This window comes from Aulonocara stuartgranti (assembly GCF_965226115.1).
Source record: "Aulonocara stuartgranti genome assembly, chromosome: 20".
Taxonomy (NCBI): Eukaryota; Metazoa; Chordata; class Actinopteri; order Cichliformes; family Cichlidae; genus Aulonocara; species Aulonocara stuartgranti.
Genome location: NC_138956.1, coordinates 36098419 through 36126168, shown reverse-complemented (window position 1 = coordinate 36126168; position 27750 = coordinate 36098419). Strand labels below are relative to the sequence as shown.

Sequence of the window (27750 nt, the reverse complement as noted above, 5' to 3'; positions counted from 1 at the left end):
GAGCAGAGGGGAGAGAAAAACGCTGAATGGATGCTTCAGCTGACGCTTCCTTCGACCAATCAGAGCAAATGTTTCCCTCCTCCTGCATCCAGCCACTGTGATTGGCCAGCAGGAGCCGAGCTGCAGAGAGAGAGAAGAACACAGAGAGAAAGGGAAGAAGCAGTCAGATGAAGACAGCTCTGTTCTTTACATGTACCGCTCTCTCTCTCTTTCATTCATTCTCCTCTGTCTCGCTCGTCCCGCTTTGTGCTGCTCCTGCTGCAGTTTGCTCGCCCATGATTATTTCTCATTCCTGAGGAGAGAGGGGTTTAATGCGATGGACCTGCTTCCCACCGACTGCTGCTGCTGCTGTTTACACCGCAGCATCATGGGAGCTGTAGTTTCCTCAGCAGCACAGGAGGACAGCTGATTAGCCAGGGATTGTGGGTTTTCAGAGTTTGGAGATGTGAGCTGGTGGGCGGACGAGGCTCAACAAACTCTCTCTCTCTCTCTTTCTTTCTATTCTCTCGCTGTCTTTCGTTCTCATGCTTTTGAACCCTCTTCTGCCCTTTTCCTTCCTCTCCTCTGCAGTTTCTTTCATCTGATCTCTGCATCTTATTCCTTTTCTTTTCCTGTCATACTCACCATTTTCTGCTCTCTGCTCCTCCTAACTCTGACCTGTCCGAGGGCAAAGGCAGAATGGGTTGCCGTCTCACTCGGACCAAGGTGAGTGAGCTTCTGCAGGTGTGTTTTGGGTCTGAGAGAGAGAGAGTGATAAACAAAGAGGGGGGTGAGAAAGAGAGGAGAACGAGGAGGAGGAGGAGGGTGGGTAAATGAGATGTGATGGCTGCTGGGATGACCTGCTCTCTGTTATATCACTGTGGAGATGTAGACACACACCTTTACTGTATGCACACACACACACTCCTGCTCACACGCACATGTACACAAATCCCTAACCCAGATATTACGAATGAACCCAGACAATAGCTGAGAGAGAAGCTCTGATGACTGAAGGCTAAAGGCTGTTATCTGTGTGTGTGTGTGTGTGTGTGTGTGTGTGTGTGTGTGTGTGTGTGTGTGTGTGTGTGTGTGTGTGTGTGTGTGTGTGTGTGTGTTTCTGTAAAGGATGAGGAGGCAGAAAGAAAAGCAGTGAGTGAGCTGCACACACACGTCCAGGATTCATAAAGTATTCACATCCCTTCACTTTACACTCACATCTTTTTCAATGAGTCTCAGTCAGTGTTTCTTGCTTCTTGCAATTCTATTATTATTATTAATATTATGTAAAAATCAAACACTCCTGTTTGCCGTTTAAAAAGTATTCTAAAACTAATTTAGTCTTTTGTAGAAGCTTCTCTAGCAGCAGTGGTAGTTTCCAGTATTTTGGGTAAGAAGTGTATCTTATTCTCCTCGCAGAACCTCAGAACCTTAGTATGAAAGATGATTTCTGTGTCTAAAAACTGAGGCTACTGTAGATGTGCCTTGTAGTCTCTCTGATGGTCAGCAGGAGGTGAAGCCCGTGGCTGCAAAAACACGTCTCTGAAGATCTCCAAAAGTTGATTCTGTTCATTGGACGCAGAGTTTTGTGGGAGAAACGCTTCGTCACTTATCCAGGTGACTTCTTCAGTCTCAGCTGTCTGCAGGTTTCCCCAGTCTTATAAACAGTACATTTGCATAATGACTGAAACAGCCCACTGAAGGACCAACGGGCTGGGAGGTTTGACCTCCCAGCCCGTTGGTCCTTCAGTTCCTTCAGAAACGTTTCTCCCACAAAGCGCTACGTCCAATGAACAGAATCGACTTTTGGAGATTTGCTTTCCTGGATGGTTGAGATGCATCAAGACACTTCTCTGAAGACTTTATTCTTTAATCGCCAGGTTTAAGTCTTTGTAAATTCGGGACGACTGTGGAATCAAAAGTTTAATAAATCAGGGTAATGTCATTGGCCAAGCTTAACCTTTAACTTAACACTAAGTTTGACAGCAGGACTGTTAACTATGGCTACGTAAACCTTTAAAATGCTGCCTGTGCTGGGTGCACTGAGGCTCTGGGTTTAAAGTCTGGACTTTACCTGTGACGCTGCAGCTGAAGGCACTCCAGTGTTGTCTGGTTGGTTTACTCCAGGTCTCTGTGGTACTGAAAGGTGAACCCACTCAGGTCTCTGTGTTTGTGCTGCTGAGACGCACCCCTATAGCATGATGATGCCTCCACCGTGCTTAGCTGCACCAGTGGGTTCACTGAGTGATGATCAGTGCCTGGGAGTTTGTGTCTCATCAAATCAACAAATCTCTTTGCACTTTGTCCTTTAAATGCAGTTTGACAAACTCCAAGCAGGCTGTCACGAGTGTTTTACCCACAGTGGCTCCAGTCTCACTGCTGTGCTGAAGCAAAGGCCTGATTTGCAGAGATCAGCTGAGGTCACGTCCAGCAGGTTATCTCATCTCTGCAGAGAACGTCTCAGTGCTGTGTGTGTCCTGAAATGAAGCATGCTTTGTTCTTTTCATTCCTATAAATAAGTTATATTTACACATGCAATGCTATGAATGTGTGCTTCACTTAAAGCCATTATGGTGGTGTTTACATGAGAACTTGTTCATTATTAATTGGAGGTTTGTAAAACCAGGGAGAAACAAGTGTAACCTTTTCAGAGTTGTTAGTGCGCCTGTAGACTGTTTGGTGGTGTTTTCGTTGTTGTTACTTAATAACTTGATTAACAAAATTAATTTGTGGTCTTGTATTTGTCAGCAGCGCGTTCAGGCAGAGAAGCTGTGGTTGGAAATGTGCTGGATTAACTTCAAACAGCCTCATCAGGCACTTCATGCATGGGTCAAATACAGCTTCAGAGAGCTGCTGGTCTGATGTCTGCTGAAGATGAAGACCTGACACTCCGAGGCTAATCTTTGATTTGATCTGCGAGCCCAGAAAAACGTTTGAGCTGGTTGCACTTCCAGAATCTAGACGTGAGCTGAAGTGCTGTGAATGTTTCACTAAGAGATCTTCTCTTAATCCTGACTATGTAAGAATGTGCACAAGACACCCAGACTACTCAGTTCAGACGGTTATTTTTCACAAGCCTGAGGGGCCATAAAGAGCAAGTAATTAAAACCCAATCTCATTTGCATGAGATCAAATCTGAGCAAATGCTCCTGCGTAAAAGGAGCCATAAAGCCTACACAGGAGAAAGGGAACCGGGGGACTGTGGCTCAGGTCTCAAGCTTCGTTTTGCTTGGTTTTTTACTCGCTGTTTGATGAAGTTTAAGAAGACGTTCACGGTCTTTACCTGTAGAAAAACTATGTTATGCTGATGCTGACGGGTCTTGATCAACTGTCCATATGTGAGACATTGGGAGTGAGTACAGATGCATCCCCATTTTAGCAGCACGAAACTAGAAATGAAGATTAAGGAGGGTTAGAAAAGGAATCCAAGGAACAGGCCTGCACTAAATCACCCAATCATGATCGTGATTGCGGGCCATTATTTACAAGATAAAGATCATGTTGCATCAAATATGAAGTGAAAGTAGAAGTTTAGACCATGCATTCATCATCTGTCGATCTACAAATACACCTGCGCACCTAAAGCATCTGTTTCATTATCACACAGCGTTTGGTTTTGAAATCTTTAGTATTTTTTGCTGGTTATTTCGAACAGTCTGTAACTGTAGATTTGGATTTTCGCTGTTTTCTTCCTCCCATCTGCGTAACTTTGTGCTGAACATTGGGGGGTTAAGATCTCTGTCTAAATAAATAAATAAATGTGGGTAAATTCCCAGATGATTAAACATGCAACTATTGTGCTGGTAATAACTGAAATGAGCAAAGAAAATCAACAGCCTATTTATGCAAGATAATTCATCATTATACTGGTTGGGTCTGATTATTGGGGGGTCATAACCCCCCTAACCCTCCTGGAAATAAGGCCCCTGCTTCCCCCATGTGACAAAAAAATCAAGTTTGTCATCTGACTTACTGAAGCAGTGAGGGATGAGTCATCCAGCGTTTCTGTTCTGGTCTCCATATTTCCATCAGAATTCTGCACAAAACCTTAAACCATCATTCCAGACAAATGGAGGATTTATTTTATTTCATTTTGCAGAAAGATAAATATTTAATCTTATGTTAATTAACCCCATAATTTCCCTAATTAGTTTTGAGCTCGTTGGCAGCGATCTGAATATAGGTCAGCATGTTTTTCCTTCTTTATGTGCCTCTAATAAACTGACTTCACAGATATGGAGCATCTTATCTGACTCTACAAAGATCTTTTTCTTTTCTTAAACCAAAACCTGCCAACCGCAACTTCCGTTGGTGACTACTGTATAAGAGGGGGAAAAGAAAATCACTCTCTTAAAAGCTTTTAACACTCTATTATCCACGTAAAGCCTGAATAGCACAAGGAAACATTAAGAAGAGCGCTCCAGCTCTACAGACCAGCCATCACTGGGAGTTTTTCTTGGAAAGTGTTCCCGTTTGTCTTGGTGACTGAGCGCTCCTCCTTCCTGCTCGCTGCCTGTTGTAGCAAGAAGCCACATCTCAGTAATTGTTGTCAGCGAGTTAGCCGTGTTTTCATTTAGCACCACATCTCCTGGCTGAACGCCTCAATGATCAAAAGGCTCGCCTTCATGCGGAGCTGAACAATCTGCAGCATGAATGTTTTCTGGCTCCTGTTCATCTCAGAACTCTGGAACATACGATTATCTGGGAACGCATGTCGGAGAGGGTTTTCTCCTCGATGCGCTGACGCTGTGGTGCATGTAAACAAACACCTTATCAGATGATGCGCAGCGCAGCACACACACACACACACACACACACACACACACACACACACACACACACACACACACACACACACACACACACACACAGGTAAAACAGGCAGAGACAAACAGAGGAGGGAGGTCATAACTCAAGCTGATGCCTGCTGAGGTGACCTGATCAGTGCACTTCATGAACACATGAGACATGAAATGCTGCGTGTTTACAGACAGTCACTACACATATCAGTCTACACGAGACTTTAAATAGAGACCAGAGAGGAAAACACGAGTTGTTGTAATAAGGAGACCGGTGCCCGCTTGGATTGTAAGAATCAAACCTCCAGTAAGGGGAATTAAAAGTAATCTGTTACATTACAGTTCAATTCAATTCATTTGTATTTATATGGCATCAAGTCACAACAATAGTCAGCTCAATGTGCTTCATACTGATCCTACAGAGACAGCAATCAGACGAGCCTGTGTGAGCAGGCACGTGGCGACAGTGGGAAGGAAAAACTCCCTTTTAACAGGAAGAAACCTCTGACAGAACCAGGCTCAGGGAGGGGCGGGGCCATCTGCTGCAACCGGTTGGGGTGAGAGGAAGTAGACAAGACAAAAGACACACTGTGGAAGAGAGACAGAGATTAATAGCAACCAATGATTGAATGCAGAGAGGTCTATAAACACATAGTGAGTGAAGGATGTAGTGACAGATATGTGAGTTTTTTAATACATTCTTTAAAGTTTTATTTTAACCAGCCTCTAAACTTTGTTGAACACTCCAAAGAACAACTCTTTGAATAAACTTAAAATAATTGTGGGAAGGATTTCCACTTTAAGAAATAGCTTTCCAATAGTATTAAGTGCTTTTGTTGGACTAACGTGATTGCACGGTTTGCATCAACTCAATCAACTGCAGTGAATAAGCTCATCATTAATTAAGTTGGAATAACAGAATTAAATAATGCTAAATTAAACTATTTGATCACGTGAAAGTCCTTTCCATGACTTTAATATTATTAAGATAAGATGGGGCCTGATTATTTAAGACCTTGTATGTGAGGAGCAGGATTTTGAATTCAATTCTGGATTTAACAGGAAGCCAATGAAGGGAAGCCAAAACAGGAGAAATCTGCTCTCTTTCTAGTCCCTGTCAGGACTCTTGCTGCAGCATTTTGGATCAGCTGAAGGCTTTCAGGGAGTTTTTAGGACTTCCTGATAATAATGAATTACAGTCGTCCAGCCTGGAAGTAATAAATGCATGAACTAGTTTTTCAGCGTCACTCTGAGACAGGATATTTCTAATTTTAGAGATGTTGCACAAATGGAAGAAAGCAGTCTTACATATTTGTTTAATATGTGCGTTGAAGGACATGTCCTGGTCAAACATGACTCCAAGGTTCCTCACAGCGTTACTGGAGGCCAAGGTAATGCCATCCAGAGTAAGAATCTGCTTAGATACCATATTTCTAAGATTTTCAGGGCCGAGTACAATAACCTCAGTTTGATCTGAATGAAGAAGCAGAAAGTTAGCGGCCATCCAGGTCTTTATGTCTTTAAGACATTCCTGCAGTTTAACTCATTGGTGTGTGTTATCTGGCTTCATGGACAGACAGAGCTGGGTGTCATCTGCATAGCAGTGTAAATGTATGCTATGTCTTCTAATGACGCTGCCTAAGGGAAGCATGTATAATGTAAACAGAATTGGTCCTAGCACTGAACCCTGTGGAACTCCATAATTAACCTCAGTGTGTGAAGAGGACTCTTTACCTTTAATAATAAAATATTGTGGTCGACAGTATCAAACACTGCACTAAGTTCTAGCAGGACAGGGCAAGCGTTAGTTACGCTGGTCCCTACTTAAAAAGGTGAAACTGTATGTTGGCTCAGAAACAGCTTTACATGAAATATTTCATATATATATATATATATATATATGAATTTATGTGCAAAATTACATCTGCTGATATTTGTACAAATGTATTCGTTCAACCACTTAAATTAACACTCTATGGCCTTGGTAACTGCTTGACATGTATTTGTCAAGAAATAAGGCATTAATTTCTTGTGGGCTGTAGTTTATTGCTAGTCTGATATCATGTTTTTATGTAATAGATCATTCTCAGGTCCGAGGGTTAACTCATTCAACTTAATGACACATTAAGTTTTGTGCTATTTAGTTAAACATACACAATAAATTGTAGTTTTCAACAGATCAGTAAACAGCTTTGATATAGCACTATATTTGCTGGACAGAATATTTAATAATTATTAACTGTGCTCATTATTTGGTCAGTTTTTAGCCTCTTCTTCAAAGTTTACAGTTCCAGCCAACATGTTTCAAAAGGCACAGCATTTTCGTTGAATGTGAACTGATAACGTTTCTGGTTTTTCCTTCAACTTTGATTCTACGAGTTGTACCGACAGTTTTATCATCATCATCAACCTAAAGAATTATTATAATCCATGCACCAACCTACATTGTAGACTCCTCCACTGCAGCCTTGCACTACACTACAGTATTTGAGGAGTAGCTCCAGTACTGGAAGAAGAAGGGATTTCCTCTCTGTGTCTGATCAAACAGGCCCACATTTAGAGATTTTTGAACACCATGAAACTATCCCCCAATGACACCGGTAATGTCATGCCTTATTTATGATTGCTGCTTTGGTTGTGCTGCACGCCCAATGAGAGCCACATTTTTTGATGCTGTTTTAGTATCTCCCTCCATTTAGTCTGAGGATTTCTGAGTTTCTGAGCTGATCACCAAAATGACAATCCAGACCAACATGATTACACACTTTTGCAACTTTCATCAGTTGTCTATATCCTTTCATTAGTTACATCTTATACATATCACTAGGATAGTTTTACAACTGCCATGAAATTTACCTTCAGGGAATCAGCTAATGCCAGAATCTGTTCAGGCATGGGCCAAAACTCGTGGTCAGCAATTTCATTTTTTCTGAGTTTAGTTGGAGGAAATTAATTTTTGACCTTGCAAAGGAAGTCCTTAAGACATTGACATTGATATATCTGTAAGTAATTAACATAAGAAATACAACTTGAACCATGCATCTCACTTACATGCTCTATGAGGATGTGAGGATATATAAGGAGAACAAGACTGGGCCTGAAACTGACCCCTGTGGAACATCTGACAGGCTAATAAGATTTAAACGATGAGAAAACAGTACCAGATAATTCAAATCTAATGCTTCAGTCTGTCCATAAAAATCCGTATCAATCAGCAATCAGCAAAAATTCCAATCAAAAGAGCCAACAAGAGGTGATTACTGTCCTTAACTCGTGCAGTCTCACGACCCCTATAGATCCCTGTGTGGACCCATCCAAAAATCTTTTGTCTTGTGTGCACAGTAGGTATTTTTTCCTAAATAGATTTTCCATCAATAACTACACTACTCCAGGGAGATGAAGAGATTGACAAGACTACTTTGAGGCTAGGCATGCAGGAAAGGCTTAGTAGCTGTGTGTGAGACTGGGCATTAAGAAAGGAGAAAAATACTGGGAAGGAAAATCAGGCTGGAAAGGATGTGCAGCAAGTTAGGGTGGTTAACCACAGACATGTGCAAATGAGTGAAGAGAGTGTGTCTAGAAGATGGGAGCTGATGAATGCAGAAAATTAGCGAGGTGAGGGGACAGATGGAGGACAATGAACTACACAGGATCAGTAAGGAGGAAGTGGAGATGTCTAAGAAAGAGGGCACTGGCAAGGACAAGTGCAGAGGAGGCATAGTGGATATATTAGACAAAGGATGCTGACTATGGAGATGTAAGAAGGAGGAAAAGACCCCAGAGAGGATTCGTGAATGCTGTGAAGGAGGACGTGCAGAGGTTTGGTGTGGCAGAGGAGGATGCTGGGGATAGGGTCAGATGGATGCTGTGGCGAGCCCTAAAGAGCGCAGCCAAAAGAAGAAGAACCAACACGATTGTGCCCAGGATGTCATTTCAACTTCATCCCACTGGTGCTGTGACTGAATCGGTCCATATTGACTCTCTGCTCACATGCCAGGTGAAAGCTCAAGGTTTTTCTTGGAGACGATCAGCAGGATCTTCTTTCATGGCCCCTAAAGCTGCATGTGAATGTTTGACCTGTCTGTGCTGACAGCGCTTTAACACGAAACAGAGCAGAAAGCCACGCTTTGTGCGTGATCGGAGGAATCTAAGGCTGCAAAGCAGGGCGTGGCATGTGACTGCACAGAGACTGACAGTTTGACATAAAAGAGTGGTGCTGCTGCTCTGTCCTCCCCGTGGCTGCACAGTACACTGTGTCAGCGGCATAATTCACAAATCACTGATCAAACATGGATTCTGATAATTATAACTGAGATAAATCACATGATAACAAATTTAGATGCTTTCAGATAAAGCCTCCATGTTCGTACCAGAACATTTCAGGGTTTTGTCCAATCATTTCATAAAAAACGACCTTCTTTGTGTGTACGACACAAAAGAAAATGTGACTCACTTCCACTTCACCCAAATCACAGAGCTCATGATCTATTTTGCTCCTGAGTATTTCTGCATCTGTCAGGCTGCATAGTCAGAGGACGAACACCACCTCAACTATAGATTTTCAGCTCATCAGCAGCATGTATATGTTACTGTGAAGCCTTACGTGTGCTTTATTTTGGGTTCAGCAAGATGTCGTTTAACCTTTTTTCTTTAAAAAAAGCACAAGTTTATTTTTAATGGTTTTAACACTACATTAAATGATGTACGTTGATATGCAGCACATTAGCCAATGACATCAGGCTCTTACAAATCTGAATAGAGTTCCAGTTTTGTGATGTCACAGAAGCTCAGACTGACGTTAGGTGTGAGCATCAGTGGTCTGATGGTTCGTTAACAACCTGAGAAATCAGTCTGCTGTCAGTCAGACGTTTGGTCCTATTTTTACTGACTAAGAAAGCCAGGCTACCACGATGAAACTTACCTGTTTATCCAAAACGTGAGCCAGTCCCACCGACTCCTCTGTTGAAATGCCCAAATTAACATGTTGCTCTCCTGCTACAAAACACAGTTTTGGTTCTGGGTATGTTGGAAGTTGTTTTTGTTGTTGACTCTTCCTGGACTTAGAAGGGAAATCGGCTCTAAGCTGTCTGACAGACCTCGGCTCAGCTGGAGTCTCTTTCCAGCTGTGTTTGTGTTGTTGGTGCCTTTTTGGAGCAGTTTAAAACTCTGATATTTAATCAGTGTGACTAAATAGCATCTGGCAGCAGCTTTGTATCGTTTACCTGAAATAGAAAACTGATGCTAAGTCTTTGCACTAAAGCTGTGGAAAGTGTTTTTCCCAGGCTAATTCTCATAGCGTGTCCTTAAGGCACTTGACATGTGACTTCATGTATAATAATACTTGTAAAATGAAAATGATATGGGACAGGATGATGTGTGAAATGATTTTCCTGCTGCCCAAATCGTTTGATTTTGCAGCATCTTTGTTTTTCATTGTTGTATTTTGCACACCCGCCTTTTTCCAACCACAGACGAGTCACAGCCATTTTTAGCTGTCCAGCGTGGATATTTTCATGAATGTTTATAAAGTTATATTGTCTTTTTACCATATTTCAGTTACAAGTTTTTAATGCCAGAAGTTTGGCTTGATTAATATCTTTCCAACTATACCAAAGGCAAAAACACACGCTCAGTTCGCCTTTGTTTAAGTGAGCAAATAACAGTGGTGTTCCTGAGACCAGCAGCACAAATGAACCGGGTTGTGTGTTGCCAGGTTGCACTGACAGATGGGTATAAACTGTATTTAGTGTGTGGACCGTGTTTCTGGCAACACGACAAACACGTAAGACTTACTAATATGTGTTTACCAATTATTTTTTTTAAAAGTCAGAGATTCTGGGAGATTCCTGAGGAAACAGCTGGCATGCATGGTCTTAAAGAAACGGGAAAAATCGGGGGAAATGTGTGTGTTGCACTTTATGGTTTATGTGCCAATAAGCTGTTAATAATACTGTGAGCACAGTGCATGTTACCATGTAGACGAATGAATCGACTTGAAGAGCAGACTGAGTGACCTTTGACCTTTGATGCTTCATGTTCATTTGAGTATTTAAGCAAACAAAGAATAAACCTATCGGTGAACAGGCCGTGAAGTTACAGAACAGATTTGTAGCATCAATGGACGATTCAGCATCCCATCCTGAAGATTTGGATAATCGTTCATCAATGAATGGGGTGGAGCCTCAAACTGCACCATTAATGCAGACTTGGCATCCGATCCTGAAGATCTGCGTAATCTGGGCTTGAGCTTTGCACTAATCTGAAAGTTAAAGGCCCTCAGAGAAGAGTATTGGATCTTTACAGGTTTAAATGTATTTGACACTGTGGTCAGTGATGCAGCCTTTTCAGATCATTATTGTGTCGTGTTTAAAATCACTGGTAAAGATGAAGTTATCAACGTATCAGTGACAATACCTGTCCACAGTTTATTGAGGCTTATATACCTCCATCATCTTTGCTTTTGGATTCTGCTGATGATCTTGTAAATGGTTTTTACCTTAGTCTGCTCACTGTTATGGATACTGTTGCTCCAATTAAGACCAAAATTATCCGTGGAGGGAAAAGATCAATGATTTAATGGTTAGAACTCAGAACAGGAAGTGCAGACAGGCTGAATGTAGGTGGAGGAAAACTAAAGTGCAGGCTCATTACAATATTAATAAAGACATCTTCAGATTTATAATCAAAAGTAAAAAATGGGCATGACAGTCCTTTTTCTCAAAGATCATCAATAACAATGTCAATAACACTCGTGTTTTATTTAGTTTATTGATAGACTAACAAAAACTTTGCCACCACTTCCTTCTGAGTTATCGTCTAATAAACCATGTAATGATTTTGCAGCATTTTTTACTGAGAAAATACAAAAGACAAGTCAACCAGTTGGTGTTTCCATTTCAAGAGACATAGTAATAACATAATAACTTAATAATAAACCTTTAAACCTCATATCTTTGACAGAAATTGCTAAATAGATGAAATCTACAACTTTCTCCTTTGATATATTGCCCACTAATACTACAGATAGATAATACATCTCTGCAATCACAGCATTTTACTAAGACCCTGAAAAATGCAGTAATAAAACCTCTTTTAAAAAAGTCCAACTTGGATGTCTCAGTAATTAGTAATTACCAGCTGATATCTAAATTAAAGTTTTTGGCAAAGGTTATTGAGACGGTTGTTTACCAGCAAATTCCCTCAGAACAATCTTCTCAGTGTCTGGATTCTGACCCCATCATAGCGCTGACACCACTCTTATCACAGTTTTATTCAGCGTAATAGTGATGCATCAAAAGTTACAGTCATAGCAGTGCTTCATCTCAGTGCTGCTTGATAGGCTGGAGAAACGGGTGGGACTCTCAGGAACTGCGCTTAATTGGTTTGACTTTTATTTGACAAATTCAGATTTTTTTTGTCATTTTACAACCATAATTCTGACCAAATAAAGGTCACGTGTGGGTTCCTCAGGGTTCTGTTGTTGGACTGCTTCCTTTTAATATTTATATGCTTTCTTTAGCTCAGATTATGGAGCTCAGTGTTGGGAAGGTTGCTTTTAAAATGTATTCCACTACAGATTACAGAATGAGAGTAACATACGTTTGTGGAATAAAACAAAGAGTGTATTATTTGAAATCAGGATTAAAACCTTTTTTTCTGTAGCTTTTACATAAAATATAAACTTTATTGCATTTATTGCATTTTTGTTTCGTCCTAATGCTTTTATCTTTTCGTCTCTGAACGTTGAGCAGCTTTTGTATGAAAGATGCTGTATAAATAAATTTGACTCTCTTGTATCATCTACTTTAAAAGACAGCAGGCTGAGTATCAGACTTGTTTTTATCTTTATAGCCTAGTTTGACATTTTGCATTGCAGTGACTCGCGCTCTGATGATCAAACTTTGGTGGACCCAGATTCACCAAGCCTTCCTCATGTGACACTTGTTTTCTCTTGTTGCATGCTAACTGTGATTTTGTGCTGAGAATGACGAATGTCTGCATTCTGCAGAGTTTTGCACTTTGAGACTGAAAACTGAGTCAAAGCATCACAAACAGCAGAGAGCGACGGATAGATGAAGGGAGGGGAGAGAGATCAGTCTGTGTTACTGTCAAAGTGCAGTGGAGCGCGACACACTTCTCCAGGGTACAGCACATCACTCTCTGACTGCTCTGTGAGCCTGTGTGTGTGTGTGTGTGTGTGTGTGTGTGTGTGTGTGTGTGTGTGTGTGTGTGTGTGTGTGTGTGTGTGAGAGAGAGAGAGACCTCATGCCTTGTACTGAGAGAGTAAAGACTCCAGTGCTGGTCCAGAGGTTACGGGGGGCTGAATCCTGACCTAGATGCCGCCTCTCTGTAACTTCGCTGCATCTTAACTTTCACATGTGACGTTCCAACACAAGGCTGCACCGTTACACGGGGGTTTTGTTATCACTTGGCTTTAGCCGACCTAATGACTGCCTGTCCTTCGGAGCGTGAGTGGTCCTTTTATGCTCTGACTGGACAGGACGATCCACTCTGGACAGAGTGAGCTTGCTTGATCTTATTTGTTGTATTTTAATAAATAAAATGGTATACAGCACTGAAAAAGCTAATTCTAAATTAAATAATTGGGAATTAATAAAGAAACTTCTCATATTTAAAATCTGTATGATCAGGTCTCATTTTATCCTAAGTTAAAGTTAAACCTTGATTTGACTGATAACATCGTTGCTGTTATTTTTCAAAATCATATCTTCATTAATTAATTTGTAAAAATGAGATATTGTGATCAGCCTGATCTCCAGACTTGTGTTATTTTCGAGGTCTAGCCAAACAAAATCTCAGCCAATGTTTCTCCTTCAGAAACGAGCAGCAGAGAATATTTACTGAGTCGAAGCTTTTTCATTATTATCTCAAATCTTCCCAGTCTGGCGTCTCAGTGTTTATCGTGCGTCTCTGGTACAGCTGGCCTTATTTGTATGTGAGTCACTCAACTGAAATCTTTCTCGATTTTTCAGTGAACTCGTCTTTGTTCCATTTATAAACTCAGACCTCCGTTATGCTGGTTTCAGTTCTATTGAACTCTCCATCATTCAGCCTTTCACGTCTAACACTTCCTTATTTAGGGAAGCGTTCAATAGTTTGCAGCATTACTTGTTGATTTTCACAGTTTTTCTTAATAGCATAATTAAAACAACAAAGGCAAATCTTTTTGTCTTTTACTGTGTGAATTCATTTGCATCCATATAGAGAAAAGTCATCTGAAGGGGCTTTATAGACTGAGGTACCCGACACTGTTAGTGCAGGGCTCGCTGAGCAGAGGAGCCAAATGCAAGACCCCGGAGGCAAAGAGACTAAAATTCTTTGACCAGGCAGAGGTCGTGCACGGGTCAGCTAGCAGAGCAAACAATTCCAGCAAGGGGCAGGCAAAAGAGAGAATCCAAAAAGGCCGTGCACAAGATCATCAGGAACATGAGGAATGCTTAAAGCACTGGGAACTGCCGGCAAACCAAACCTTTAAAAAGATGAGGGGATCGGGCAAAGGAACAAAGAGAAGCAGGGGGAGACACAGCTGATTGGCTGACTGGGAACAGGTGTGGCTAATTAAACAGGTGATGGCAGGGCTGAAAAAATAAGGGAAAACTGTCAAAGGAATACTACAAGAATACTCAGGAACCAAAGATTACAAAATAAAATAGGACTGATTTATAATGATTGGATCTCCTGTGAGCCAGCAGCTGGGGATGGTGGGGAGGAAGAACGTGCTTTTAACAGGAGATCTTTAGTAGAACCGGGGTCAGGGAGAGGCAGTTATCTGCTTTTAAACTTGAAGGGAAAGAAAAGAGAAAAGATGAGCGTGCAGTAGAGGGAGAGGCGTTTTTTCCTTCTCGACTTTCTGTGTTTGTAGTTTAGTTTCAGGGCATTTAAATTCAGCACAACTCTGTCACGCTCACCTATAGACCGCATGCATCCAAAGACATACACAGTCGTGTTAATGCAGCCTGCATTAACACTCTCTGTTTATAAGGTCTATGCTAACTGTTCTGAACATCGGTGCTGTCAGTGTATTCATAGTGAGTTTGCATGGTTGTTGGAGAAAATGTGATATCGTGACAGCTCTACAGAGGCAAGGTTAGCATAAAAATTTCTGTGTGACTGAGGATAGACTCAAACTCGCTGAAGGAAGTTTTGCTTCAGTTCACCCCTGACTACAACCTAAACATACCTAATGAAATAAAAGAGAAGAATAAACTCCTAACTCAGCAAAATAGAAGAAATAGAGGATTACACAGAGATGCCACCCACCTCTACCAAACCTGGACTGTTGCATTTTTGGGCAGATATCAGTTAACATCCTACACACAGGCTGAGTGACTAGTTTGCTTGCTGGCTGGAGGTGGAAAGAGGAGAGCCCACAGGAGCTGGAGGGAAGCCAGCGTTCAAGCGTCAGGCCTGCAGCAAGCTAAAACAGCAACCAATCAGCCGAGCTCACCTGCATCCCACAGATATGAAAGCAGGGTCATCCTGGAGGTAGAGCGAGATCAGCATGAACATGCACAGGAGCCTGGACAGCAGTACCAGTGTGTTTACACGATCTATTCATCACCCAGTGGTTTTATTTGTCTGGTGTAATAACTATTCCAGTTTACATGAATACTGCATGGAGCCTTCTGAGACACAGCTGATGGTGTCATAGAGGGTCATCGGTCAGAGGCTTTATATTCAATAAACATCTGTTTCCATTAAAAAACACACTCACAGTAAACACAGTAAACACAGTACTAAAGGAAAAACTTTGCTGCAGTTCCAAACTTTTCTCTTTTGTTATCCAACTTATGCAAAATGGCTCGTTTTTTTATATAAAGACAGTGTGAATCATTTGCCACTTTATGTAACGCAATTGTAGTCAGGCATGCCAAACAGTTGGATCAAAAGCACTGACTGACCTTGTATTGGAGGCCAAACTCCCACTTTGCCTCTGTGTCTTTATGCAGCCTATCTGCTTTATCACTACTCCACGAAATACTGCGATGTTTCACGGCAGAAACCTCGGGTGGCTGAAAATATAAATAATGGTTTATAGAAGGAACCAAATTACTGATGTCCATTTCCACCTTTTCTTAAGCTTGCAGTGCTTTCATGTTTTTTTGGTCTTTAGGCTAAAACTCGTGAACCTGCTCACCACCGACACCGAGAGGAGCTTCACTACGTGGACGAGTATGGCCAGCCGGTCGCTGTGCAGGTCGAAGCTAAAAGGGGGCATGGTCACAGGAGGCGAAGGTCCCATTGTGCAATTGAGTGCAGCGTCCCCACCGAGAGACACTGGGAGGCCCTGAGAGCCATGGGGCTGATGGAGGGAGAGGAAAGTCAGGGAGACGGCTACACTGCAGGGTACGTACTCCTGTCATATTCTGACAGCATCATTTTTGTGATTTAAGTAAAAAACATTTCAGTTTTCTTTACTTTTAAGGAGCCAAGATCTGACTTGATAACCAAGTCAGCGCCCCAACCCCATACGTTCATGACAATAGAGAAATTTGTGTTTTTCACAGTATGAGAGACTTTTATAGAGAAGAAAAAGAATTAAATGGTGCAAAGTTTGGAACCTAGGTCCGATTTTGGGAATAAGGTGTTTGCAAACTGGATAAGATGTTGGCCGTAGGACTAAAAGATGGCAAGAGGATGAGTTGAAAGTTTGAAGCTAAACTAAGGAAAGTGGAAATGAACTTCTTTACGTTTCTTGAAGATGTTTTCACCTCTTATCCGAATCATTATCAGCAGAGGTTTCAGGTGAAACCATTGTGAGTCCCTGCGTCACGCTATCATGTAACTTATTGAGACCAACAGACACAAGATGTGAGTGGAAGTTAAGGCGCCTGGGAAGGGATCTCAAAACTGGATTATAGGTGGCAGACAGTTGGATATTTTGTATCACATTTTCACAAATAGATATCAAATTGAAAACAAATGGTTAGATATCTTTTTGTTATTCTCAAGGAAATAAAACTAATCTGGTTGTAGATATCTATCTGAACTCTAAGAATAAGTTTATACATGGTGTGGAAGGCCTTCCCAGCAGTGGACATGGATGGCTTAGTTGAAAGAAACCATCTGAACGACGGCCATCCTTGAACAGAAGGGCGTGGCTTACGACACCAACTGTCTGCCACCTATAATCCAATTTCGAGATCCCTTCCCAGGCGACTTAACACCCACTCACCCTGATAATGGTTTCACCCGGTCTCTGCTGATAATGAGCCACACCCTTTTTCACACCTCATGATCAGTTAATGGGTCAACGAGCCTCTCAAGGGAGATCTCCCACTAGGGCTTAAAATCTGGGACTCTCCACCATTTGGTCTTAGAACTGGTGAAGCTTTTCAGATGAGAGATGAAACATCCAGTTGCTTTTCATTCCAAGCTCCTTAGTTTACCATGACCTGGATGACTGAGAACCTACACGGACAACTAAAGTAAACTTTCACCACAAAGCAGATAATGTGGGTTCGGGATCAAGGATGAGAACACGTATCATAAAAACTTTTAGAAAAGTTTTGGGGATGAGCTGACGTGTAACGACTGCAACGAAAAACACCAAAATAAATCCTATGCCTCTGTTTGCATGATATGTCAGATTGAAGGACAATGTGTCTTTTTTACTTGAGGGTTTGGGGCAAATTGAGTTTGCAAGATCAGCACGATGCTCCATCGAGTGTCTCTCTCATGGCCATGGAAGGTTGTTCTCCTGAAGTACCTGTCTGAACATGAAGACTATACATGTATTGTTTTTATTTAAGCAGGTATATATGACACTTTTACTGGAGCGTCCTACATTCTTATTGAATTCCTCTTCCTCATAAAATATAAAGTGACCTGATCTCTTTCACTACACAGGCCTTATTATGGTCACATGACTGTGTCACCTGACCTATACTCTCCCAATGGTCACATGATGATGCCACCTGATGCCTACCCACCCAATGGATACCTCCCCAGATCATCAAATGACCAGCACCCAGGCAACAACTACCTGCCCAGTGTGTCCTACAGCTTAGACCACCTGGACAGACTGGACTACCGGGTAACTTGTTTTTGTTTACAACACCATTTTATTCTGAAATATCACTTGAATGTGTTCGTCTAAAATATGACGCTAGCTGCGATCTTTCCAGATTGTTCCATAAATCGGCCCTTAAAAACATCTGACTGAACTCCTCTTCAAGGTCACGTCTGGGAGACTTTCAGCACTAAAGTTAACTCATGACCCTCTCCAATGAAGACACACTAGTTTCCTTTCTCACCTTTGTTTCTATTTCAGGGCCAAGAAATGTTGCACTACCAGCCTAACTCTGAGAGCTGTCTGATTGGCTGTTACGGTGCAGAAGAGGTGGACCCGACAATTTTTCCCAGACAGGTAACTGGTTTCAGTATCAAGGCTATGCCCTCTTCTCAGACCTATCCCTGTCTCTGTTATACTGTTTCTCTAACTATTCCATTTTTTATTAGTAAATGTTGCAGTTATGGAGCATTTGCAGCATATTTTGCAGTTTGATTTGGAAAAAAAACCTCAGTTTAAATTCTTTTATTTTCTCTTTAGTCGGACTATCGTCAGCCCTGGAGGTCTGAACGTCCTCTTGGCTACCTTCCCCTCAGTGAGCTTGACAGCGGGTTAGGCTGTGGCCCCGACAGCCCACACAACCGGATAGCGCTCTCCGAAGCTGAGACAGATGCCATGTCATCACTGCCTGGCCACACCCCTTCCTCTCAAGGATCCTCCTCTTCCTCAGAGTCCCTAATCTCCTCCGAACCCAGCGACTCAGGCTTCCACAGTGTCAGCACTGGGGAGCACAGACGGCTACACAAGATTCACGGAGGCCACACTCACCGGCAAGCTCACCATCTTCGTTCAGGCCACTCCCCTCGTGAGCAGAGAGGACGCTGGGATTTGGAGTCGATTCCTGAGACGACTCCGATGACCCAACCTGGAGTACCAAAAGCATCCCATTGCTCTGTGGGTAACAGCACGACCACAACAGTTCACTTCCACAGAGCTGAGAGGAGTCCCACTTTACCTCGTCACCGTTCACCACCCTCACCCTCTATCGGTTAGTAAAACACAGTAAAATAATTGTGAAAATCTCCACTTTTAGTCATTTTAATTTGTCTGTCCACACCTATGTCTGATCTGTCAAAGTTTTGAGCTATGGCTTCATCACAGTCCAACCAGAGGTCAAAGTGACTTTAGCGTCGGGTGTCTTTTCTTCTTATCCCTGTTTTCCTGAAAAACATAACTACATCAACACAGAATTATCAGGTTTACACCCTCCAATCAAATAGCTAAATTTGCGTCTGAAAATTAAGGCAGGGACAAAGCTTCAGTTCCTTGAACGATCACTTGAGGCGGCTCCAACAGCTCATGTTAAAATGCCCAACTCTACAGCATCACAAAGGTAGGTTAACAGCTGGGTAGAGTTTTGTCTATAGATGGATTTCTTCACGTAAGCTACACATCAGGTTTAAAATCCATCCATTTAGATACAGCAAAGGCTCAAAGTTAGGGGAGTGGCCACTTTGAAAGAGTGCTGACACAGGTAATAGTAGCTGTTAGCTATTCGCTGGACCTCACATTCTAGAATTAATGAGAACAGCCTCTCTGCTGTGTTTGTATCTCCTGCATCGATCGCTGCAGACCATCCAAGAAGTCTACTCTTCAGTGTTGCTGAAGTAAAGACTTTGGTGAAGCATAACTTACCACTGATAAGCACGTATGTTTGCTGGTGTGATGTACCCATAGTCTATGAATCAATCTTTTCTAGCAAAATAGCATTAAGTCACCAGCTCAGTGTCTCGGATCCTTAATGCACCACGACCTGACAAACTTGCGTCTCACCTCATATGTTTATAATCCAGGTTCAGGTGAGTGTTTCTGGGGTTGTAGGACAGAGATGCCCGTCAAGCATATTTCAGTATATCCAAAAACACTCTTGCAGACACATATCTAACGCCTAATCACAGCTTTCTTTGAACAGGTTGTCGTACAGAGCCTTGTCAGCGGAGGGCGCTATGGTTGGAGCAGCAGCAGCACAGAGGAGGCGGGACTGTAGAGGGTCCAGGTAGGAGTCGAACAATAACAGATTTGAGTGAAGGACAGCGACGGCGCAGGGCGAGCCATCCCAACATGACAGATCCAAACACAGCCCAGACAAACCAGCCAGACACAACCAGCAATGCACTGGGGCCCAGGAGCAGGGCCAGCTATCCCAACAACTGTCACCCTGCTAGTCATCTGAGCATAGACAAAACGAGTCTGACCAATCATCAGAACACAATGAGAAACAGCCCGGGCTCGAACCGCAGCAGGGAGGAGGACTCGCTCTCTAAGAGCCCTGGATCTGGCTCCAGTGGCATGTCAGACTGGCGTGGCATTCAGACCCTCGGGAACCGCCCTGGCAGGCCAAAGGGCACGTGCAGTCCTTTCTACAGCACTCTTGGAGCGCCGCAACGTAGTCCTCGCTCTCCACCCTCACCTCGCTCCAGACTGTCCAATCAGAGGTCAGTCAGGAATCAGCTGCTCAGGGCCCGAGCGTACCGTCTGGCCAGGGAACGCAGTGAGGTCACCACAGACGAGGAGGTGCGAGGAGAAGGAGGCAGACTAGGGGAGGAGGAAGGAGACGATGGACGGTTGGCGGGGCGATACTGGAGCCGGACGGAAAGAAGACGCCACCTGGCGCTGTCACGCCAACACCGAGAGAGGAGAGGAGGTGGGGAGGAGCAAACTGGGGGCATTCAGGGGTCACTGTCATCTCAGACGGTGCTGGAACTGAGCCACATGAAGCAGAACCGACTGAGGAACAGCAAGCTGCTCGATGATTGGACAACGGTGGAGGAGCTGTTGACTCACGGGACTCGAGTGGAGAGCGACAGCCAGCTTTGTCCCAGCCCACTGCTGTCGGTCACTACTGTCTGATGGGAACGCAATACGTCATCGTTTACTGATCACACTGAACAAAACCTCCAAGATCACTCAGACCCAGATTCATTAAATGTGTGTGTTGGAAACAGCAAACTTCATGGTCACTCACGCCTCAGTTACACATAGAAATCACATTTTAAATATATTTCAAAACAAAACTTTGTGTATTGGGACACAATTTGCAAGATTTGCCAACATAAATCTCACTGAATATCCTTTTAAGTCCTCATAAAGAGAAAAATTAAGACAAAAGTTTACACCTTTCAGTAATCAGTTCTCCAAGGTACGCTGCCATTCAAAGAAATATATAACTCTGAACGTTAGATTACAAATCCATATATCTGGGATTAAAATACCAAGAATTATATACGTTTTTTCGGGAAGATTACCTTCCTCTCTTTGCTCCATTCATGTTTTTTAAAGGTTTAATGGCCACGATACACTGTCATAATATTTCATAAATTCTACTATAGCTACTCTATCTGAAAGAACCGTAGAAGATAAGCTGATGTTGACTTGCAGGGACTAAAGTTTGAACATTTCCGTCACACCGAGTAAAGACGTAAAGGAAAAAACTTCTGAGCTAAAATTCTACTCAGACATCCAAATGGTTTCTGGTGACCCACTAAGGATTAGAGCTTGGGTTTGGCGACGCTTCAGCTTGATGCTAAACAAGCACATTTCAGAAACTAGAAAAAGGCGAAAACCCACCCAGAACCCTAAATGGGTCTCCAGTTTCCCGGCGGAAGTTAAGAGGTTACATTAGACTCACATCACACTCTCAGTGAATCTGGATCTCAGCTGTGTTATTTAATATCTGATAGGAAGTTCTGACTCATTTGATGATGCGTCAGAGCTCTTCAAATGCATCTGGGTTTATAAAAACAACCGAAGAGCAGAAAAAAGCGTGGTCAGATCCAAAACGGGGGCTCAGAGGGAGAAAGCTCTCTGCAGAAAAGGCTAAATGAACACAAATGTTGATGATCATTCCAGTCCTGGAGACGGTCAGCCTTCCTGAGCTCAGTTTCAGCAACACAACCATCTGCAGAGAGCCTCTAATCAAGGGCCTGCTATAAAAATGACTCTCTGCTGTTTTGAACGAGTAAATAGACTCTAAAGAGCTGCATGAGCTTCAAACTCTTAACTCGCACGATGAACTGGTCAGATCCTTCACACACCAGACCGCCTGTGACCGGCATCAAATATCACACCACTGGATGTGTTGCCTTGTGGAAACGTGTCTCTGCTCCTTTTCTAGTTGACCGCCTTTGTTTCTGTGCCATAAAATGTCAAAGTCGACTGTGTGAAGCAACAAAACTGCTCGCTCTAAGCTTGTTAGAGGATTTCTGCACCTTTATGATCAAACAGCCTCTAAATCCTCTAAGATGCTGTTTCAACACACCGTCGTTTCACTGGCGTATCCTGGGTGGTTTACCGTTTTAATCTCCACGCACTCTCACAGACTCGGAGTGTAAATAAATGCAGCGCCATCGAGAGGCCTCGCAAGTCTCTGTGCAGCGCTGTGTTCAGCTGAATCTCCACTTCGCACACTTCTCACATTTGGTTCTCCAGTCCTGATGATTCATCTATAAATTGATGATGAATATTATGATTTTTGAAGCTGCAGTGCAGAACGCATCCTGGTATCAGAGTGTCGGATTTGTTGATTTTCTTTCTCTCGTATGACATTCTTGCAGAGTTAAGTCCAAAATCCTAATGTTCTGTGTTTCAAATACGTGGGTCAGACATGGAAATCAAACAGGACAGATGTATCATATCTACCGTAGCCCTGAGAGCGCTCCACTGATAACAAATCTGTCAGTGCCCAGTTACTTTGGTAAATATGGAGATCACGATTATTTAACACAATTACTGACTGACTTTGGACAACTTTATATTTAAGGACAAATACAAACAACAGCAGGCCGTCCACACCACGTATGAACTTCTCAAATCCAGGTTCGTTTTATTCCGTTAACAAAAAGATGTCTATGACATTATTTTCAATTTGATATTTTTTTGTGAAGACTTGATACAAAATATCCAATTTGGCTCTTTGTTCAACACTAAAGAATACAAATGAAAACCCCACATCCAATAACACCTTCATGCTCATCCATCTGTATGTTTTTCAGTAATCCTAACATTCAAACTGAACCAGTTATTTATTTATTGTTTGTAAAAGTCATTATTTGAAAACAACCTTTTGAATTTTTAAACATAACTCAAATTTAAATATAATGAAATAATGAAAGTAAAGTTTATTTTCCTGGTAAACGCCTGTCTGAGTACTGAGTTATATTTTTAACACACAAACAATTTTTTTTTTTTATGTAGCGTACCAAAAGCATAAAACATTTGTCCCTCAGAAATCCTGCGGCTTCATCGTCATCCATCAGTTTATCAAATAAATTCTTTCTGTGTAACATGGGACAAAGAAAAGTAACAAATCCACACAGAGGCCACATGCAGCACATGGTTGGGAATTTTGGGAATGTTGGGAGTTTTGCATAGAAATTATTACGATTGTACTTCAGTTTCAAATGTTATAAAGCAAAATCTCCAAATCTGCCAGCACACCTGAGATAACACCTTGTGACCTCACAGGTGTCCAGTTAACCAGGATACCCATTTTCCCTTGTTTCTCAGAGAGCGTAGGGGGCGCTCACGAGTTATTCCATAATCAGTGGAGCTCTATGTAGATGAAGAAAAAGACCAGTTCTACTGGAGAAAGCATTTTTCTTTGGCGAGTTTCCATGATGTTCTTAAAAGACGTCTTTGAGCCAACAGATTTACTTTTATTTATTTATTTTATTTTTTCAAGAGTTTTACAGTTTTGTGTTGCAGTAAATCTGAGAAAGCTTTACAGCTTTTGAAGTGGGACGCAACCAGTAGCTTCTTATATACAAATGGAAGTTTCCATTGTTGTTAAGCTACGCTTCCCACAACCATCGAGAAAGTACGCCCCGTCCTTAAACGACCGATGCATAATTTAGAAAAAATAAAAATCAAAGGAGAGATAAAAGAGTCGTTTCATATCAAATCTGGCATATTATCAGTGTTGTGTTAGAAATACTAAAATAAAAATAGCCTTTTTGTCTTTAAACGGGTGTAAATAAACGTGTTAGCTGTTGAGCTTCATTTACACATATTCAGGATTGGCTCACGATCGCCCCCTACTGCTCACCTGGCTGGATTCCTGGTGGAAATACCAGGAAGTAGACTCTTCTAGACTGGCTCTATTTCTAATCTTTTAGCCGGGCCTAGCTAAGCTAACTACATTCTGGCAATAATTTCATAACCATTAGAGACATGAGAGAACTATCAGTCTTATCACACAGGAGGCAAAAACACTATATTCTTGTGAGCTGTTGCATCTGAAATCTGTGAAAACACAACACTGATGATACTACACAAACACGGTACATGAATGAGTACAGGTACATATCACTACACGTCAGCTGTTAGCTGCAAATTCAGTCTAATTATTGTACTTTTAATTCTGTAAACGCGTAATTGAGACTTTGTTCCAGCCTGTCAGATTATCAGTGATGACGTTCAGGTAGATTTTCAGATCAGAGAGGATGATTAAATATCAAGATATCAAGGTTTCTGTTATCTTGTCACAAGGGCTGCTGTGAGCCAATGTGACTGCAGGCACCTTTGAAGGAAGCTGGTGGTTTCAACAATCTAAGAAATGTTTATCAGGGTTAAATGTTATGATTTAATAATGTGTCATAATCTAACTGTTCAATGCAATTTTGTTAAATATGAGAAAATGTCTGTTTATTTTCATATTTCATGGGAAGATTTGGAAGAAAGTGAGTTTCAAAGGTTGGTCCTGTCAAACGAATATATCTGAGGGTTTTTTCTAAGCAGTGTGTGTGTGTGTGTGTGTGTGTGTGTGTGTGTGTGTGTGTGTGTGTGTGTGAAGAAGAGTGAAATTGCTGGTTTGTTGGCAGTGATTATCCAAAGATAACAGGGTAACTTTGGTTTGTGGACAATCTAGAATATCTCTGTACCGTGTAAAAGTATATTTTATAATCATAGTAGTTTTCTATACTTTATCCTTTATTTTGCCTTGAATAGATTACTTCTGCTTTACACCAACATCCTGCTGTGCTAGTGTGTGTACATACATGTTAGCGTATTGAGTGTTGCATATACAAGCGCTAATATTACAGTCAAAGCCTAGCATGCTAACACCTGATTAGCACAGAACAAGTGTTTCATTGATTGCCTAAACTGCTGTTTGTGCTAAAACTGTCGTCCTGTGTTTGTTTTTCTTTTTTGTGTGTGTGTGTGGGGGGGGGGGAGTTACAGCCTGGGCTTTTATTTGGATCGGACATCTGACAGGCAGCGCTAATAATTAAAATTGTTAAGCTAAAGCAGAGCCAAAAACTGGACATGCTTGGGATTGCTACAGGTACTTATCTTGTGAATTTTAATAACAATAAGAATTTAATTAAATATGTAAATAATTTGTTAATACTTAGCTAGTGTCAATGCCAGTTTGTCCAGAACCTCCGAGGCCGGACGAAAGTCTGTCTCCAAACTTCTTCCAGACCAAAGAGAATCCTAAAAAGGGAAGATAAGTTTGCTAACTGTGATTCCTTAAAGCTTCTTGAGATTTTGCCAACTCCAGTCAGCTGAGCTTTTGCTTTGAACATGAACAACTTTCAAGGAAATTTGCTCTTTCCTTTTTTTCTTGGGTTCAGATGATCATCAGAGTGGAAGCCTATCTTAGCACGGAAAAGTAAAGAGAAACCAAGTCTGGTGCTCCAGTGCCACTGGTATATTTACTTCTACCTTCATAGTGCTTATCATGGCTGTGTGCAATTCATGAAGATTTCATAGTTTTCAAAAGATGCTGCATCCTTGAAAAACTCTCGGGAGGTCAAAACAAGCTACTTTGCAAAGAGTGCCATTTATTTTTGCCACGTTTGTTGGGCTGAAATACCAAACGGCTGTTCAGTCAGTAAAGTCATGAACACGTTTCTCTGAACCCTGCCAGGTCCTCCTGAAACTAGACTAAGTAAAGGACAAGTCTTCACTGTCAAAGGTAAGTACAAAAATCTTACACTGGTTATAGTTACATAATGTTGATCCGTGGTTTTAATTTCAGTCGTGAAATCTTCGTTACATACATATGTAACAAAGTGGCAAATAACAGAAATAAATATTCCTGCTTTGACTGTGAAATTAAAACCACAGGTTTAATTATGTAACTATAACCAGTGTAAGATTTTTGTACTTACCTTTGACAGTGAAGACTTGTCCTTTACTTAGTCTAGTTTTAGTCGACTAAACATTATTGGATCATCTTAGACTAAATCTGAAGTTGACTAAAATATAAAGTGTAAAAATGTAAAAGTTGCTGCACACAGTTTACGAAGCGTTAAATTTACTCTTCTCTTCCTCCCAAGCTTTGACATGTTGTCGGAGCATGTGAGCGTAATCCCGCCCCCCAGATCAAACTGTGCACGTCTAACTCCGCTGCACAACATGTAGTCACTATTCATCAACAAAAGTGTCAATAAATTTCAATCTAGTTTTTGTCAAAATTAACAAAATGAACACAGACGTTGAGCCATCTGTTTTCAGCATGGGATGATCGGACACGTTAAGATTAGAAGTTAGGAGTTACTAGAAAACTCCAAACACAGACGAGCATGTAAATTAGAAATTTGTGGTTTTAATTCTTTTCTCTTCCGCGTAGTGTCAGCCATGTTTGTCACCGAGGACAGGTTTTAGATCAGACGCCATGGTGCCACAGGCAGCGCACAGTAACCGCTGAACAAAAAGCAGTTCCATCAAGAAACCATGAGCGTGGTAACTTCAGAGGTCGTTTCAGGGTTGTTAGCGATGTCCTGGTTCCAGTCTCAAAAGAAAAGAGAAATGAGCAAATTTCCACAAATGTTTGACCGTTTATTTAGTGGCTATTGGTGAATTCTTTTAAACACAAAGTATGCTTCAGCACATTTTGAGGATTGCGGTTAGAGAGTAAATGACCCTTCATGTTCTTCAGGTTGTGCGAATCTGTTCATGCATCTTCGCCGATTTTGTGTGCAATAATCTGAGGTCGTGTTGCCAAACTTCTCACTGCAGTCTGTGGCAGGTTGATTCTGAGGGACTGCATCCTTCTGCACAACTGCACTGTAACGCCTGGTGCTCAGGTCGTGTCTGCGTGACGTCAGGAAGCGAGTTTATGTGTGATGAACTACTGACGAGACGGTGTCGATTATTTTTTCAGATTGTGTTTTCATGAACCCTGTGACCTCACAAATGTGACAGAAAATCTGAATCATGATGTCTGTGAAACTGTTGCAGCTGTGAGAGATTTCTGCTGGTTTGATCAATCACCCAGAACTCCTGTAAAGAAATGTCAGTAAACTGTGAACATTTAAACATGCGTGTTGTGAGTTGTGTGTCTTTAAGTTTTAAGTGAATAGTGTGGACAAATGTTTTGGACGTGGCCTTTTCCTCTGGGGCGAACCAGGTTTAGATGATATGTTGATGAGCTGGACCCTGCTCTCTGCTGCCCATCTTTATGTTTGCAGTCAAATACAGAAACACAACTAATTTCTTATGATGAGTTGCAGGTGGGAGGAGTTACGAGTTTTCCAATTCTCCCTAAATGAGAACCTATCCGGTCTTTAAGTGATGACGTGATGAATCCTGCTTCCGGGCCCAAAGTAGTCTGCATTTAATAAGGCTGTTGTGTTTTTAACATGCTTTAATGTTTTGTATCTTGTTCTATTTAATCTCAACAAGCCCCTAAAAACAGTCAGTGATCACAGTCGGCCTCTCTAGGTTTTTATTACCGCTAATCATTTTAAAGCTTAGTTTTTAAAACCTTACAGCCCAGCCCATGCAGCAGTATATGAATGACTAACCTCGTATTGTGGATGGATTATCTCAGTTGTTCTCCCGACTGAAGTTTGGCCCGTTTACAGCTTCCTGCCATGCGATTGCATTTGTCCCTAACCATCGGGAACCCTCATGTTAACTTTTATCCAGTGG

The 27750-nt window shown here is 41.8% G+C and overlaps 1 protein-coding gene across 1 annotated transcript; it reads left to right on the top strand.

Moving 5' to 3' along the window:
* Positions 1-145: 145 nt before the first annotated feature.
* On the top strand, positions 146-27119 carry LOC309697019 (uncharacterized protein). Its single transcript, XM_082518634.1, has 6 exons — positions 146-705; positions 15913-16145; positions 17649-17835; positions 18073-18168; positions 18352-18859; positions 19784-27119. The coding sequence occupies exons 1-6, from the start codon at positions 679-681 to the stop codon at positions 20719-20721; spliced, it is 1989 nt and encodes a 662-aa protein (XP_082374760.1). The 5' UTR covers positions 146-678; the 3' UTR covers positions 20722-27119.
* Positions 27120-27750: the final 631 nt, after the last annotated feature.